General features: G+C 43.8%; 1 protein-coding gene across 5 annotated transcripts in view; it reads left to right on the forward strand.

The window, feature by feature from the left end:
• Positions 1-16,401, forward strand: part of Zfp185 (zinc finger protein 185) — a 44,292-nt gene that overhangs the window by 22,214 nt on the left and 5,677 nt on the right. For all 5 annotated transcript variants that reach the window (XM_006527963.4, XM_006527962.4, XM_006527961.4 and 2 more), the window contains 5 exons: positions 2,975-3,163; positions 6,274-6,384; positions 7,230-7,310; positions 8,909-8,977; positions 11,403-11,505. In XM_006527963.4, the coding sequence (XP_006528026.1) occupies positions 2,975-3,163; positions 6,274-6,384; positions 7,230-7,310; positions 8,909-8,977; positions 11,403-11,505 (553 nt within the window). The remainder of the gene's footprint in view (positions 1-2,974; positions 3,164-6,273; positions 6,385-7,229; positions 7,311-8,908; positions 8,978-11,402; positions 11,506-16,401) is intronic.

A 16,401-nucleotide genomic window follows, 5' to 3' on the forward strand; every position in this document is an offset into this window, starting at 1 on the left:
GTGTTGCAAGTGTGGATTTTTTCTAGTTTGTATTTGACACACGAAGGTGAGTGTTAGACATGTACTCAGTGCTGGCAACTGTGGTCAGGCAGCAGATTACATTGCGTAGAAAGTGGCATTGTCTTCTTGTGCAGTATGTAGTTAGGTCAAAAATTGGCAGTGGTTGCCTTAAGCTACCAGAGTCTGTGAAGGCTTCAGAGAATTCAACAGATATCACATCCTATGGGCCTCCTTCTCTCTCCCCACTCCAGTTTAGCAGTAGCTGAGGCCGAGTGGCAAGAAATTAAGATACTCCCTTCAGGATGTTATAGTGCACAGAAAGGCATCCTGTGAGGGTTTGACCAATATCTTTTTCATGACCTATAAAGGTTACAGCTGAAACTGCAGTTGCCCTGCTTCAAGGCCCAGGGTTTCCCCATATTGCCCTGCCTCCGAGCGGCTCTTTCTGAAGAACCTTGCCTCTGTTTACTCAGCACTACTTCCTGGCAGAGCTGGAACCAGCAGAGGAGTTTAGTATCCTCTTACCTGAGGCTGAAAACTTCAATTAGTTTTACAACCTAGTCCCTGAAAAGCATGGCCATCGCACATTCTTTTTGTTCTGCCAGCTTAGAGCCTCCCAGGGATGGTAGTCACTGATAATGGGTTTTTATTCTGTCCTTACCTCAGGAGTTCCCAGAGCACTGCAGGGAGGTTCTAAGATGATAAAATAAAGAGACAGGAGTAGTGATGAGAGATGAGTGCAACACCTTCTACTGTCTTTCCTGTGGCCCCCACCTTTGAGAGGACATTGCAGACAAACTGAGGAAGACATACCCTCCTCGATGGCCTCAGATGTAGCTCGAGCTGTTTATGTCAGTGCGGTAGCTTGTTTTTCTTACTCCAGGCCACTGCCTGGGTTCTCTGAATGTGCTCAGAATGTTGATACCCTGGTCCTGGGGCGGTGTTGACTGCTTTCTCGGGTTTGAGATGTTGGAATGGGACTGTGATCAACATAAGAAGTCTGCATGTTTCTTGGTGCATGAGGCAAGAGGCAAGTCTGTTTCCCAGAGCGTACATGGTAAGCTGCTAGGTTTGCTGAGGACTACTTTTCTTTATCCAGTGGTGGTGTCAAAGTATGACAGGGAGCATGAGTGACACGGACTGTGGGGAAGAGAGAAATGGAATGAAAAAGACAAGGAAGGACCACGCTTAAGAAAGCAAAAGAGAGAGTGAAGACAGTTTGTGTGTGTGTGTGTGTGTGTGTGTGTGTGTGTGTGTGTCTGCACGGGAATGATGGATACTGTGACTGTAACGAAAGGTAACTGTGAAGTATGGGCAGATTTTCAAACCTCCGCTCTCATTTGTGGTTCGGAGATTTTAAAGGGTACATAAAATCAATGACATAAAATTAGAAATGGAAATATCTAGGGGAACAAAGGGAATTAGTTGGAGGTGTGTGTAAAATGAGAGTCAAGGTATATGGGGGAAATATGTTCAGTGTACAAAATGCTTGTTTTAAATTGTCCTTATGTAACATAACACAGTGTACCAGGTACAATAAGAGACACAACAAAAACATTTTAAAATAAATTTTTACAAGAACAGCCTACGGATGCAGGAGAAAGTTCTGTGGTGTTTGGGGGAGTGAGGTTGAACTTAGGTTTGAAGGCTAAGGAAGATTTCCCCCAAACGACATGCTAATGAAGGCATTGCAGATTGAGGAAACCAGAGACCCGTCAAAGAGAGGTATATGGTGAGTGTCTTAGGGTTTTACTGCTGTGAACAGGCACCATGACCAAGGCAACTCTTATAAGGACAGCATTTAATTGGGGCTGGCTTACAGGTTCAGAAGTTCAGCCCATTATCATCAAGGTGGGAGCATGGCAGCATCCAGGCAGGCACAGTGCAAGAGGAACTGAGAATTCTACATCTTCATTTGAAGGTTGATAGTGGAAGACTGACTTCCAGGCAGCTAGGATGAGGGTCTTAAAGCGCACACCCACAGTGACACACCTACTCCAACAAGGCCACAGCTCCTACTAGTGCCACTCCCTGGGCTGAGCATATACAAACCATCACAGTGAGTGTAAATTTAGAGTGACTATAGGAAAGAAAAGCTAATTGGTGCCCTTGCCAGGAAGCCCTGAAAGGAAACTAAGCAGTCACTTACTCATGAGCTGGTGACTGCAAACTATATTCTGAAGAGCTGAAGGACCAGCGATGCTTTTCAATTAGGAGAGGAGTTCAAGAGGAGTTGCAGGACTGTCAGGCCAGGGAGGTGCACAGCAGCACGAGGCAGGTGGCTTGTACCGAACCTGCGGCTCAGACTGAGAGTGACCTGATAAGGCTGCAAGGGTTGCTGACTTTAACTAAAGACAATAGTGATGGAAAAGTAGTACCCAGGGATGCTTCCATATTTCTGTTTGGGGTGACAGGCTGGATGTTGAAAGGAACTAGCTGAGGATGAGGAAGTTAGAGGAGATGCTGTGCAGATGTGACAATATTAAGGTCATTGGGCCATGTTGACTCTGAAGCGCCTGTAGGAGACCTAGGTGACAAGAAGCCCACTAGGTTAGAGTTGAGTTAAGATCTGACCACTGACTAGAGACCTGAGGGTTGTCAGTTTATAGATGACAAGTGAGAGGAGGGTATAAGAGCAGTCTGGAAGCCAGTGCATAGATACATCCCTGAGGGACTGGTGCATGAAGAAGGAACATAACTCTTTCTCTAAACCAGGAACATGCTTGGCATAAGCCATGAGCTTGTGCAAGACCTCCTGACCCCAACTCTCCAATTTTCTTTATCTTCTCAATTGTTGGTGGTTTAACTTAGGACACTTTCAAAACTGCTTGCTTTCTGGGAATTGGGGGGCTGCTTGCCTCTTGAGATGGGTCTCCCAGTGCCCTTGGGAAGTAACATTCAGATTCCAGAGGTCAGCAAGGGTCAAGCCTCTGCTCTTCTCTGTATATGATATACAATATTCATTCTTTCTCAGCACTCCAGATTCTTGTGAGGAGAACAATGCAGCCCCCAAGATCATCAAGGAAATACCTGGCACCCTACAAGATGGACAAAGTGACCCAACTGTGGCTTCTCAGCAACTTGCAGATCTCAGCATCCTAGAGCCACAGGGTAGCCCCAGTGGAGCCGAGCAGCAAATCAAAGCCGAGGACTGTACTAACATGTAAGAGCCCACACTACCTTCTTACTGCCCCGTCGCAGCTGTCAGGGGCCACGATCTAGGAAAAACACTTACGGCACTTACAGCACAAGCCTATTTCTCTTCGCAGCTATGAGAGGCTAAAAAGCAGAAGGATTTGAGTGCAGGTGGTCTCTTGGAGTCATTTGAATGAGAGCACCATGTTATCCACCAACCAGTTGAAGTGGGAAAACTGATGTGGGTTGGAGTTACGGATATGGGGTGTTTTACAACCCTATTCATGGGGTTGTAAGGTCTGAGAAAAGTAGAGCCTGCTATGAATGAGGTTATTATAGTATTGCCATCACTAAAGCTGCCAGTTGGATGAGTTCTTTCACTGTTACTACTACCAGGATGGCCAGAGAAGGCACCAGTGAGTCAATAATTGACCTCTGTGGTGCTGACCTAGGCGTGTGTGGCAACTGAAATAGGCTAACAGCAGGAGTTTGAGGAAACAAGGGTCATACGTTTTCTGTGAGAGTCCAAAAGACCAGGGGGTAAAGCAGTAGGAAATAGTGTTTCCCCTTCCACTCTTCTGAGAGCAACTCAGGCCTCCCACCGTGTGAGCCTTCTGACTCCTAGCCTCAGAAGTGCAGGGCCTGTTCACACCAAGGATGCTTATATAATATTTTCTCAAATTATAGTATGATTGTTCTCCGTTCTATTCTGTCAATTTTTATTTATAAATAAAATCCATTAGAGGCTAGGATTAAATCAGCAATCCTCCGTACTCTGTAACTTTCATTTTTTACGGCTTACTCTAATGATGGTTTTTAAATACTTTAGCCTCTCTTTTAGCCCACCATCCACCAGAGGTAGTGGGAAAGAAAGGATATTGAAAATAATAGATTTATTTTTAAAAGTTCTTTAAAACAACTCTTGTCTATATTGTCTAAAAATCAACAATTTAATTCATAGGTTAATAATGATAGTTCAGTCCATTCACAAACACTTTATAGATAGACCAACAGTTTAATTTGATAGAGTTGAAATAAGAAACACAAATGAACAGAGACAGCGAGGCCTCAGCCTCTGCTCAAGTCAAGAGATACCCAAAGAGATGCCAGGAAAACTTCTCAACTATGTCTCTATCAACAAAACGAAAATGAACCAAGACACAAGACCAACAAATGTTATCCAACTAGTTGTATAAACAAGCCAAGTTTACTTACTCTGTCACTGTCTGTTAAGTTGTTTTTATATGCCCTCTAAACATCACGTGTCCTGCACCAGTCTTGCACATGTGTCTGTCTCAGTTGACATCATTTTGTCAAGCAACCCAATACACAAAAGTGACAAAAAACTAACACACCACCAAAAGCTTCTTACTATGTTTCTCTCTCCCAACAAATAGAGCTCCAGTACACAATGTAAGACAGACCAATACGTGCATATGGTTACCAAAGCAGCCTTTCTCTTATGTCTGCTTCAGCTAAACATTCCCTTACGAGTCTGTCTTAGTCTTTATTTATTTATTTATTTATTTATTACGTATTTTCCTCAATTACATTTCCAATGCTATCCCAAAAGTCCCCCATACCCTCTGTCTTAGTCTTTAACCTGTGTCTATTAAAAAAAAAATACTCCTTCCCTTGTTTGCCCCAACTAAACACCTTCCAACATAACTGACTTTTTAAAGAAGCCTTAAGTTTTCACTCCAGTACTCCTTTCTTTCTTGGGCTTCCTGGCTTCTTCTGCCACTGTCTTGTTCTCACCTCTGCCTTTCCATATCTCAGTTCCAAGAGTCTTAGCAGGAATGAGGATACAGTTGGAGCCCAGAGAGCGTACTGTTCACCAGCAGACTCCGCACACTGTTTTTCTGTTTGTAATAAGCCAAGAAAAATTATCTTGTAATATGACATAGAGGGACGCAGGCAAAGTGTTATTGACGAGGAAGATCTGCAGCAGCTGGAAAGAAAGACCACACAAAAACAAGGAACCAGGAAGGGCCCATAAGATGGACCCTGAGGTTGACAGGAATGGAGTAAGGGGAACCGGGGAACAGAAAGTGGGCTTTTGTAGCTCAGGGAGAGGAGATCATTGGGAAGAACTTGGGATGTTTCCTTCCCGCTGGGTATGAAGAACTCTGGAGGCCTCTTGCTACCTACATTGCAGGTCTGGGGGTCTTCTTTTTCTTTTTTAATTTTATCTCTTCAGTGCTGCTGTTCTCTCTCTCTCTCTCTCTCTCTCTCTCTGTCTGTCTGTCTGTGTGTGTGTATCTGTGTGTCTGTGATGTGTATGAGACATGCTTACCCATGTATGTGTATGAGTATGTGGAGACCAGAGGATAGGGTCAGGTATTTTTATCAGTCTCCACCTTAATAATGTTTTGGGTGGGTATATGTGCGCTATGTGTACATTTATGCGTGTATAGGTGCATGGTGGGTATTGGTGCGTGTATGTAGGTCAAAATTGGCATCAGGTATCTGATAATTTTATTTTTATTGAGACCAGGTCTCTTGTTGAACCTGGAGCTTGCTAATTTCTGCTACTAAGCTAGCCAGCTTGCCCCGGGGATCCTTTCACGGGGCCTACCTCTGCAGTGCTGGGGTTATAAGTGGCTGCTGCATTGCCTAGATTTTTATGTATATTCTGGGGATCCAAACTCCAGTCTTTGTACTTGTGAGCTACCTAGGGAGGGGGGTCAGCATCCTGGATCAGGGCCATGTGTCGCAGCCAGGGTGACTGCCTCCTCAATAATCTACTCTCCGCCCATGGCCTGCAGTTCTCCAGACTTTGATATTGGGTGAGGAAGTTAGTCCTACAAAAAGATTGTTTTGTCTGATTTCTTAACTAGCAAACTAGACTGTTTTTCCCTGCTCCTCCACCCTGGCTGCCACAGTCCCAGTAACCTGACGGGCAAGTTACCAACACCAATACCCTAGCCTGCAGTCCAGAATTCAGAGTAAAAATTGGAAAATGGCAGTCTCACGCATGAGTCATTCAAGAGCAATGATAAGGGATTTGCACCGACTGTTCCCAAAACACTGGCATGCTTTTAAAGGTCTTGAAGTTGCAAACTTTGGGGTTAGGGCAGAAAGTTCTATTTGAATCAAGAAGTAGAGACATGCTTACTCTTTTTTCGTTTCTTTCAGGCTGATGAGCCCTTCAAGCTGCATGGTCACTGTTACCATCTCTGACACCTCTGAACAATCTCAATTGTGTGTTCCTGGTGTCTCAAGCAAGGTGGACTCCAGCTCAACTATGTAAGAAGGGCCATTTAGCAAGTCTTGGTGTCCTTTAGCATGGGGTTTCCTTATAATCTCCTTGCAAGTAAAGGATACCACTTTCCTTCTCTGCTGTTTTCTCTTTTATGTCTTTTCCAGCTCCTAGCATCCCAGTAGCAAATGCACAGATAGAATATAGTCCTTAGTCCCTCAAGTATAAATTTTACATTCTCCAAGCCTATTGGCAGGACTGTAACATGCTTTCCTTCTCAGCTCAACAAGACGTGGAACATACAAAGCTAGCAGATACAACCAATGGGAGGTTTTGCCCTCTGTATGAAAGCCATGGAGGCCAGGCTGATCTCTCCACCCCTCTTTCACTGCTTTCCCTGTACTGTTGAATACCCTTAGCCTACAAGAAGGGATGCAATTCAAGGACTCCGCTGAGTGAGCAGTATGTGTAAGATCTCTGCTGATTAGGCCAGGGGGCTGGGACATGGAAATGAGGGTCAAGGGTGGGGCTACACTGAGCCAGCCTGAAGCAAACCTTGTTTCTAACGCTTGCAGAGGCTTTCCAAAACATAGATTAAGGTTAATGTAGGCCCCTGGAACCCGATTGATAATGGAGTTGGAAGTGTAGCAGGTGACCGCTTCAGGGAAGGCATGAGTGTCCATGTACAATGGCATCAGCAGCCTGCCATCTGTCTGCAGCTTCCCCTGCAGCCTGGCTTGTGGAGCCCACTTGCCCCTCTACCCTACGCCTTCATTGAGCTTCTGCATTTCCTTCACGCCGGGCTAGGGGCACTGACTCTCCTCTGTGGGCCAGGCCCAGTCCTCTAGAATCTTCTAGTACACATTGCTATTTTGCTGTGCTCCTTCTACAGCAAAGGGATTCTCTTCGTGAAGGAGTACATGAATACCAGTGAAGTGTCTTCTGGGAAGCCAGTGTCTTCACACTGTGACAGGTAAGAACAGGTTTCAGCTGATCTGTTGTCATAGCCTGTACTAGGCCCAGTACTGCCTTCGTTCCTACATCCTGCTACCTCAAGCAGGACTTAGTGGACAGTACCTACTGGGTAATCTTCCAGTAAGTGACAGCATACTGCAATGCTGCCTACTAATGCATGATTTATGGATTTTCAGATTGTCTTTCTAGTTAGGTGGATAGAAAATCTAGCCCCCATGTTCTTTCATGCTAGATGGACCCACTGAACCCCTGTTTGCTTTCTGATGCTATGCAAGAAGTTACTTCCGAGACTTTTCAGTACTATTCCACCCACTCACACTCTAGTTTGTGTCAAGTTGATATAAAACTAGCCAGCACAATGGACCAGGGGGTGACACACAGACATATTGCTGTTAAGCCAACTGGGGTCTCTTGCTGCAACTGGACTGTACTTTAACCAATAATAGCCTCTCCCAGCCTCTCTTCAGGGTCTCCAGTCCTGTCACATGCTACCAAGCCCCCAAAGCCCTCCAGACTTACCAGTCCATGCCATGAAATCTAGTGCCACCTGGCTGACTACCAAGTTCAGCTGCCAGGACAGGGTGGAGCCTTGGGCACCTCTGGAGCAGAGTTTCTGAGTGCTAATGCTGAGGGCATACTTCACAAAGGGTTTCACCTCCGTGATGCTGGTGATCCCCACTAAATTATCAGTTCCAGCCAACCAGCATTGATTATCCCAGTATAGGAAACGTTTCATTTGAGTGCTGCTTGCTCCTTGTTATTCACAGCCAATCAGTCTGTCCCAGCTCATCAATACCACAGATTCTTAAAATATACCAGGCCTCCATAGAGTCTTTAAGTGATCCTGTGACTGCTCTCTGGCACCTCACAAGCCAGGCCTCCATCCTCTGCATTGTTCTCAGCTTTCTGAAACTGAAGGCAGGAGCTGATGCAGCAGCCCAGGCGGCACTGGAGCTGATGCAGAGGCTGTGGGGGGGATGCTGCTCTCTGGCTTGCTCTTTATGGCTTGTTCAGCCTGCTTTCTTAAAGAAGCTAAGACAACCAGCCCAGGAGTGGCCCCATTCAAAATCGGCTAGGCCTTCCCATGTCAATCACTAGTTAAGAAACTTCCCTACAGCCTTTTCTATAGGCTGATCTTATGGAGACATTTCCCCCAAGTGCTCTCATCTCTCAAATGATTCTTGCTTATATCAAGTTGTCATAAAAGTAGGCAGTATATCTAGATTCTGATTTCTTCAGTGTATAGGCTCCTAAAAGTTCCCATAGTAGTCCATACACAAATATATGTAGTAAGACTCTACTTTTTTTCTGCTGGTCAAAGGAACTGAGGGTCCCACTGGTACATAAGTCTCAAGAATCTTACCAGAGTGTCTTCTTCATTCTCCATGAAAGAACTCCTCACCAAGAAAAATGTGCCTCCTTAGCACAAGCTTTTGTACCAAAAGTGATTTCTGATCACAATGGTGATGACTGTCAGTGTAGTCATATCTCTAATTGTGTGTGGCCACAAGGCTAATGAGAAAAGTGTCTTCTATGTATGACTATGATAATGATGTGGCCCATGTTGTGCCCTCTTCTCCATTACACTTCTTGCAGTCCCAGCAGCATTGAAGACTCATTGGATCTGGCAAAGAAAGCCCCACATGAAGGTACTCCTTCTGAGAGGTATGTCTGCTTTCTTGAACAGAGGTCTTCCAGTTATGTAGGTGAGAGAGTCCTAAGGCAGACCTCCACATGGGTCTTTCTCTGCTGCTTTGAGGCTTTTGATCTGTTTGCAATTCTGTCATATAGTGGAACACTGCATAAGGTGTTACTACCCCAATCGGGATGTCACATATACGGCAACTGAAGCCTGCAAACCAAGATGAAAAATAGGGCCTGAAAGAGAGCCTAAGGAGGCTCTTGTCAGTAAGATAGACTCTTCAGAGTCGAATCTAATGATTCATTTGACTAACTTGCACTTCTGAATAGATGTTGAAAGAAACAACTACACAAGAGATTGGTATGTAGAGAAAAATGTTTTTGTTTGTTTGTTTGTTTTATTATCAAGAAGACGGAACTAAGAATGCACAATGTCCTAGAGCCATGGAACTGATCGCTAGATGTCAGCAATAAAAGGATGGTTTTAAGGACAAAAAAAGGTTATTTTTAAATTCTTGGAATAGGAAAGAAAAGAATCTGCATCAGAGAGTGAATCTACCCAGGTTACAGTGAGGAAAAAAGGGGAGAAGGAATAAGTTACAGGAAATTAGTTACTGGCAGAGCCAGAAATGAATCCTGGGGCTTGAGTACTAACAGGTTATAGAGATCTCGCCCCTGCCATATGTCTTCTCACTTATTATGAGATCTAACTTACTGTGCTTTACACTCAGAAGCCACAGGTAGACTGGGGAGAAAGTTAAGATGAAGCAAATCTTAACAGTGTGCTCCATTTACCCCAACACAAACGAGTACAGGAGCTTCTATATAGGCAAGGTGACAGATGTCCCTTCCATTATGCCAGATTACTGAATTCTGGACAGTCACAGATCACTTGGTAAGTCATGTTATCAGATAATTTCATAGTCTGTATATGCTACTTTACCAAAATGCCCAAGGCTGGGTATGGTGGCACATGCCTTTATTCCTGGGACTCAGGAGGCAAAGGCAGGTGGATCTCTGTAAATTTGAGGCCAGCTTGGACTACATAGCAAGTTTCAGGCCACCTAGGGCTACACAGTGAGACCTTGTCTCAAAAACAAAACATACAAAGAAGGAAGCACCTACAATGACTTATTTACCTCTTGCTAGGCCCTGCGTCTTAAAAGTCTTACCACATGTCATATTGCCATAGTAAGGACAAAGCCTCTAACACATGACTCTCTGGAGGATACACTCAAGCTTTGTAAAAAACCATGGACTGCTCAGGTGCCTGAGAATTCTACAATTATATAGGAGCAAATGACATATATCATATTCCAGTAGCATGACAGATCAAATACCATGGTTCTCTGTCTCTCCATTGTTCCAATATTAGAATCTACATTACTGATTCGTCACTGGGCTTGGTTACAGGACTGGGATTCTCTCCAAGGACAAGCCCAGTCACTTGTGCACAAGTGTACACAAAGAACATAGGAGAAACAGGGATGCACTGAGAAGAGGATTCTCAGACAATTCTTACATCCAGAGAGTCAGCTATAAGCCAGCAGCAGGATGGCAAGGTGTCTTAGGGTTTCCATAGCTCTGAAGAGACACTATGAACATGGCAACTCTTATAAAGGGAAACATTTAATTGGGGATAGCTTATGATTCAGAAGGTTAGCCCATTATCATCATGGCAGGAATCACAGCATCATGCAGGCAGACATGGTACTGGAGAGGTAGCTGAGAGTTACATCTGGATCCACAGGCAGCAGGAAAAGAGTGAGATACTGGGCATGGCTTAAGTATCTGAGACCTCAAAGCCCACCCCGAGTGACATAGTTCCTCCAACAAAGCCTCCTAATAGTGTCACGCCCTTATGGGCCTTTGAGGAGGCATTTTCATTCAAACCACCACAAAGGGATAAAACATCAGTGCCCATGGCAGTGCTAGGTCCTGGTTACTAGTGACACCATGGCTTCTGTTGAATCACGTCTACATCTCTGGAAGATAGAACTCCTAATTTAAGCCTGTAGGATCAGAGAATAGAATCTGCTTCGGCAGTTCTTGTTGGGGGAAGAAAAGAAAAGGGAGGAAAAGCAGAGATGATTCTCAAAAGTAAAAGGAATCTTGGAACGGAGGATACAACTGATCAAGAAGTATCTTCTAGGACTTTAGCATGAGTTCTGAGTAGGCTATACAATCCAACTAATCATGGGTGGCCTTGATAGTAACTAGAAGAAAGGGTGAGCTCCATGGTCCCAGGCATGTAGAAGAGGCTGTCAAGACTGGTTTAGGAGAATAGTGACAAGTTGAAAAACCACTTTGGCATAGGTTATGCTCCCAGTTATAGAACACAGAACACATTGGAAATCTGGGAATACTGGCAAACCTAGAAAGATCTGCTGCATCATATCAGAAGTGTGGGAACCAGCCTGACTGCTTGGTCCTTGTTTCCATCTCCTAGACCAACCGAAGGGGTCTGTACTTACTGTAGCCATGAGATCCAAGATTGTCCGAAGATTACCCTTGAACATCTTGGCATCTGCTGCCATGAGTATTGTTTTAAGGTAAGAAAGAGGTGTGAGTATTCTGATGATGACGTCAAAGAGTGTGAAAGTGTAGAAGAAACTGGATTTCTGTTCACAGCTGCAAACAATCTCAGAGGCTCATCAGCACTGCGAGTTGCAGAGGAGTGGTGACAGTTCCACATGGCTAATAACAAAATGGAGGCAAAAAGGGGTGGGGATGGGGTCTAACGGGAATGAATAGGATGGCAAGAATGAGAGGATACTGGATTAAATTTTCCTAGGGCACATGTGAACATGTGAACAGATGTCATTGTACCCCATATACAGCACCAAAAACAGATAAAAGAAATTATTTCGCTCAAGTCAAGTTGGGTGAAACAATGAGTTTAATTGGGGTTAATTACAGGATATGTAACTTATGACATAGCTATACCACCAAAGAAAAGTAGTACCCTCCCCTTAGCAACCATGAGCTGCTTATATATTCTTAGAGTTGGGTGTGGTGAGGCCTCCTGCATTTAGTAATATGCCTCATGGAAGCTACAATCTTCTTTGTGAGTACTACAATCGAACATTATTGTGCCTAATCTTATAAAGATCTCACACAGTTAATCACAAATGCCATGATTTTTAAGATGTGACATCCATGTCTTACCAGGACAACAGAGTTCCACAGCAATTTATCCATCCCTCTGAATCCTACCTTTTTGTCTACTCCATCTTTTTTGATGTTTCCTGGCTCTTGGAAGGTTGTGGTACAAATGCATGATTATTTTCTCCCACGTAGACCTAAGCACTGTGCTACCATGCCTCAGCAACAGTTCTATGAGTCGGCAGTGTAACTCGTTAGAAGTCTACAGTAACTACCTCTCACTGCAAAAGAAGCTTCCAGATGAAAATTAACAGCAGCACAATCTGTAGCCATGAACAAATGTCTATTTAATAAATCAGTAACAGTATGTTCCATAGTAGGGCCTATGCACTCCCCAGCCACTGCCTTTGATAGGGCATGTATGGGATATGAATTCCCTTCCATGAAGCTGGCCTTAAATCCAATTGTAATGTTCTTGGTTGCACCAGTGCACATACCTGCAGTATTCATTGTATAGCGTGCAGGATCCTTATCCAAGTAAATCTGTTGGTGACAATTCTCCATCAGCAGCATTTTCTTAGCCAGTAGCCACTTCAGTCTTCTGTATCCCCAGCTGTTAGTAGTATTGCTAGGGGTCACCCTCATAGACTCCCAGGAGCCTCCTCCATCCCAGGTCTCTGGCTCATCCCTGAGATGAGCCTCCCTGATTTCCATTCTTTTTTGCAGCCCTCCTCTGCCCCACCTCTCCCCACCTGCTGCCTCATTTACCTCCCTACCCCTCCTCCCATCCAGTTCTCTCCCTCTGATTCACTTCCAGTGTCTGTTTTATTTCCCCTTCTGAGTGAGATTCACGCATTCTCCCTTGGACCCTCCTTGTTATTTGGCATCTCTGGGTCTGTGAATTGTAGAATGGTTATCCTGTGCTTTATGGCTAATGTCCACTTATATGTGGATGTAGATCTATTTTTTTAAACAAGTGTAAGTTGTAGCAAACTAAGATACCAATGTATAGGTTTTTCATTATAAGCCTTTTATTATAACTTTAAAGCTAAATTTTGTTACAGATATTTTAACCATACCTAATGAACTTACAAATCCTGAGATTTTTTGCAGAAACGTCTTACGAGGTTTTTGTTTGAGATTAGAAAGCAAAGAACTTAGAGAGATAGAAGAATTTTAAGAGTAGAAAATAAAGTCAACCTTAGAGATGAGAAACCTTTGAGAGTATAGAGCAGAACAAGTTTAGCCAGAAGATTTTGGGGTCATTTGTACAGTGGCAAAACTCGTTGGAAAATATAATGTGCCAATCTTTGGCCATTGATTGATCTGTACTGAGGCCAGACTGTTTCTTGAAAGACAGCGAGGTTTTAATAAAATCTCTGAGTCCAAGATAAAAGAGAGGATGGGCCAAACAAGCCCAGGAGGTCGTAAGGAGAGAGAGAGACCTCTGGGGGAGAGGAGGCAAGGAAAGGGTAAGTGTAGTGGTGAAAGAATTTCAATCCAGGGTGTCCCCAAGCAGAATGAGAGAACTGTCAGAGAGAAATGTATCAAATCACAAAGGAGAGGCATCCTTTTCTACAAGACAGGAGCCCAGTGGGACAAGAGGAGCATCTTAGCACACCAGAGTGATTTTTGTAGTAATAGTAGACAAAGCAGGCAACTTTGGGGTGACATTTATCCAGTAGAAAAAGACAGAAGGTAGTGGAGAAAACTGCTGAAGAGGTGAACTGGGAGAGGCTTTGGGGGAAAAAAGGAGCATCTTTAGTAAGGAGGTGCCCACATGGGCTTAACAGGTCAGAGAGAGAGAGAGAGAGGTACCCAGGTGATAGGCATCCCAGGAGGATTTAGGAGGCTCCAGGAGCCAGAGAGACCAAGAGATGCATGATGAGTGCACAGGAGGTATAGCAAACTACAGGAGCCAGAGAGACACTTACCAAGTAGACAAGGAGAGACAAATGGTTAGAGCAGGTGGAGGGAAGGTGTGTCTGAAGTGGAGTCTGGAATTTGGAGTACAATATGGTAGATGGCAGAATCCAGCAGAAACAAATGATCTATACATATCTTAGGAAAGTCAAATCAGCAGGCTAGTTCAGAGCGGCCAGGTCCCTTGGGAAGGAATTAGTATATGCTACTCCCATGGTTTCAGCACCAGATGAATGTAAAATGAGGACATGACTTCTCCTAGGGATAGTTGCTGAGAAGGGTTTATTGCAGATATGAGGGAGAGAACCGCCAGAGGCACCTGAAAGGGTCTAGACTGAACTAAACCATGACAGGGGAAGGACAGGGGAGGCTCAAGAGAGGGAGAAAAGGACAGGGTGGGGGGAACTAAGAGAGGAGCTGTAGACCAAGAGGCCAAGACAGGAAGCTGGAGCCAAGAGAATCAAGACAGCATGGACCCAGCCAGGTGTGGTGGCACACGCCTTTAATCCCAGCACTTGGGAGGCAGAGGCAGGCGGATTTCTGAGTTTGAGGCCAGCCTGGTCTACAGAGTGAGTTCCAGGACAGCCAGGGCTACACAGAGAAACCCTGTCTCGAACCCCCCCACAAAAAAAAAGACAGGAAGGGCAGGTCCTGGAGAGGTTTTACACAGGGGATGGAGCTAAGAATTTCTAAGAAGAACCAGAACTCTCTAACATGTACTAGGAGAGCCTGGCTGCCATGTTTGCTTTAATTTGTTATAGGTATCTCAGCAATGTATTCTGGATTTCTTTGATACCTAACACTTAGCAGTCTAAGGTGGTCCCTTAAGCTTTATGGAATTCAACTCAAACCAAACTGAGATTTTTGGCTTTAATATGGAATTTGAAAGGAATTTTAGAACTGGCTTGTATAATAAAGATATTTTAGTAATCATGAGTGTTAAAAGAAAAATATGACAAGTAATCGTGGGTCTAGCATTCCAAGTGAAAGTGACTTTTACACATGGGAATTTGTAATATCTTAATATAGGCCACTGTCCTCCCCTTTGATATGGAATCTCATTGTTAGGAGATAAAAATGAAGTGGCAAGTCAGAGGAAGAGATGAACATAGACACTTATCTCAGAAAGCATGTGTAACTTTGATATAACCTCTAATTTTTTATTAATTTAAATTCATTTTAGTGTCACTGTTGACATTATAAGTTTTTATATATAAGTTTTACATCTTATTGTCATGAATGAACAATTTTATCATTTTGTTACGGATCATTTTACACTTTAATTTTAATGCCCATTTCTGATTATTTTACATATAACCTATGGCTTTTAATTAAGTGCTTAAAATAAACCAGTTTAAGATGATAAATTTCTTTAGTTGAGAGGAAATCTTACCTATAGTTAGGGTTTTGTTTTGGTTTTGGTTTTACTTTTGTAAGTTGAATAGCTACATTAATAAACATAAAACCAGCTGGGATTGAAGAACTCATTTGTTTTTCTCACAACAAAGAATTCTATAAATCAAGATACTTTAAAAACATTGGTGGAGAAGTTAAGTACACACTTAGCATTTCATTGATTGGTTAACTTGCTAGATTCCAGAAGGGTTTTTGTTTGTTACGATGTGAGGTCTTTTTCTTTTAGTGAGAGGATGAGAAGAAGCAAGAACTTGCTGTTTAGTAGGTCAAAGGTAACCCAAGATGATTGATTAGGCTTTTGAACTTCACTATTCCAGCCTCTCCACGGCATTAATGTTCTAAGCAGCCAATCAGATGTTTTTCTAGGAGATCTCATTCACAAATCAATCTAGAGAGAGTGGTCTCTTGTCAAGCATTTGACAGTGAAGATGTTAAGATGGTGACTGGATTGCTCACAGCTGGCAAGTTGTGATGATTCAAAAGATATCCCAGGATTTTATGCCTAAGCCTCATGGTAAAGAAATGTGATATTATTTGCTACCATGGGAAAGACTGAAAAGGAACAAGTTAGGACATAAATGACACTAAATGCATTTAATGAGGGCTGGTTTACAGGTTCAGAGATTCAGTCCGTCATGACAGAGAGCATGGCAGACACAGTGCTGGAGGAGCCAAGAGTTCCACAGCTTTATCCAAAGGTAGCCAGGAGAAAGACACCCTCCTCATTGGGCAGAGCTTGACCAAAGAAGCCTCAAAGCCCACCTCCACAGTGATGGAATTCCTCCAACAGGGCCACACTTCCTCCAAGGCCACACCTCCTAGTAGTGTCACTCACTCCCTGGGCCAAGCATATTCAAACCACCACAGTATGTGTGTTGCGTAGGGAAAATATGGAACTTGTAGCACCAGTGGAAATGCACCTGCACCTGGCTGGTATCTGCAGGTGCTGAGGCCCTGACAGATAGTCTGGGGAAGTGCCTGATTTCTAACATTCTTTTTTATTA

The sequence above is a fragment of the Mus musculus genome, chromosome X (genome assembly GCF_000001635.26).
Source record: "Mus musculus strain C57BL/6J chromosome X, GRCm38.p6 C57BL/6J".
Lineage (NCBI taxonomy): Eukaryota > Metazoa > Chordata > Mammalia > Rodentia > Muridae > Mus > Mus musculus.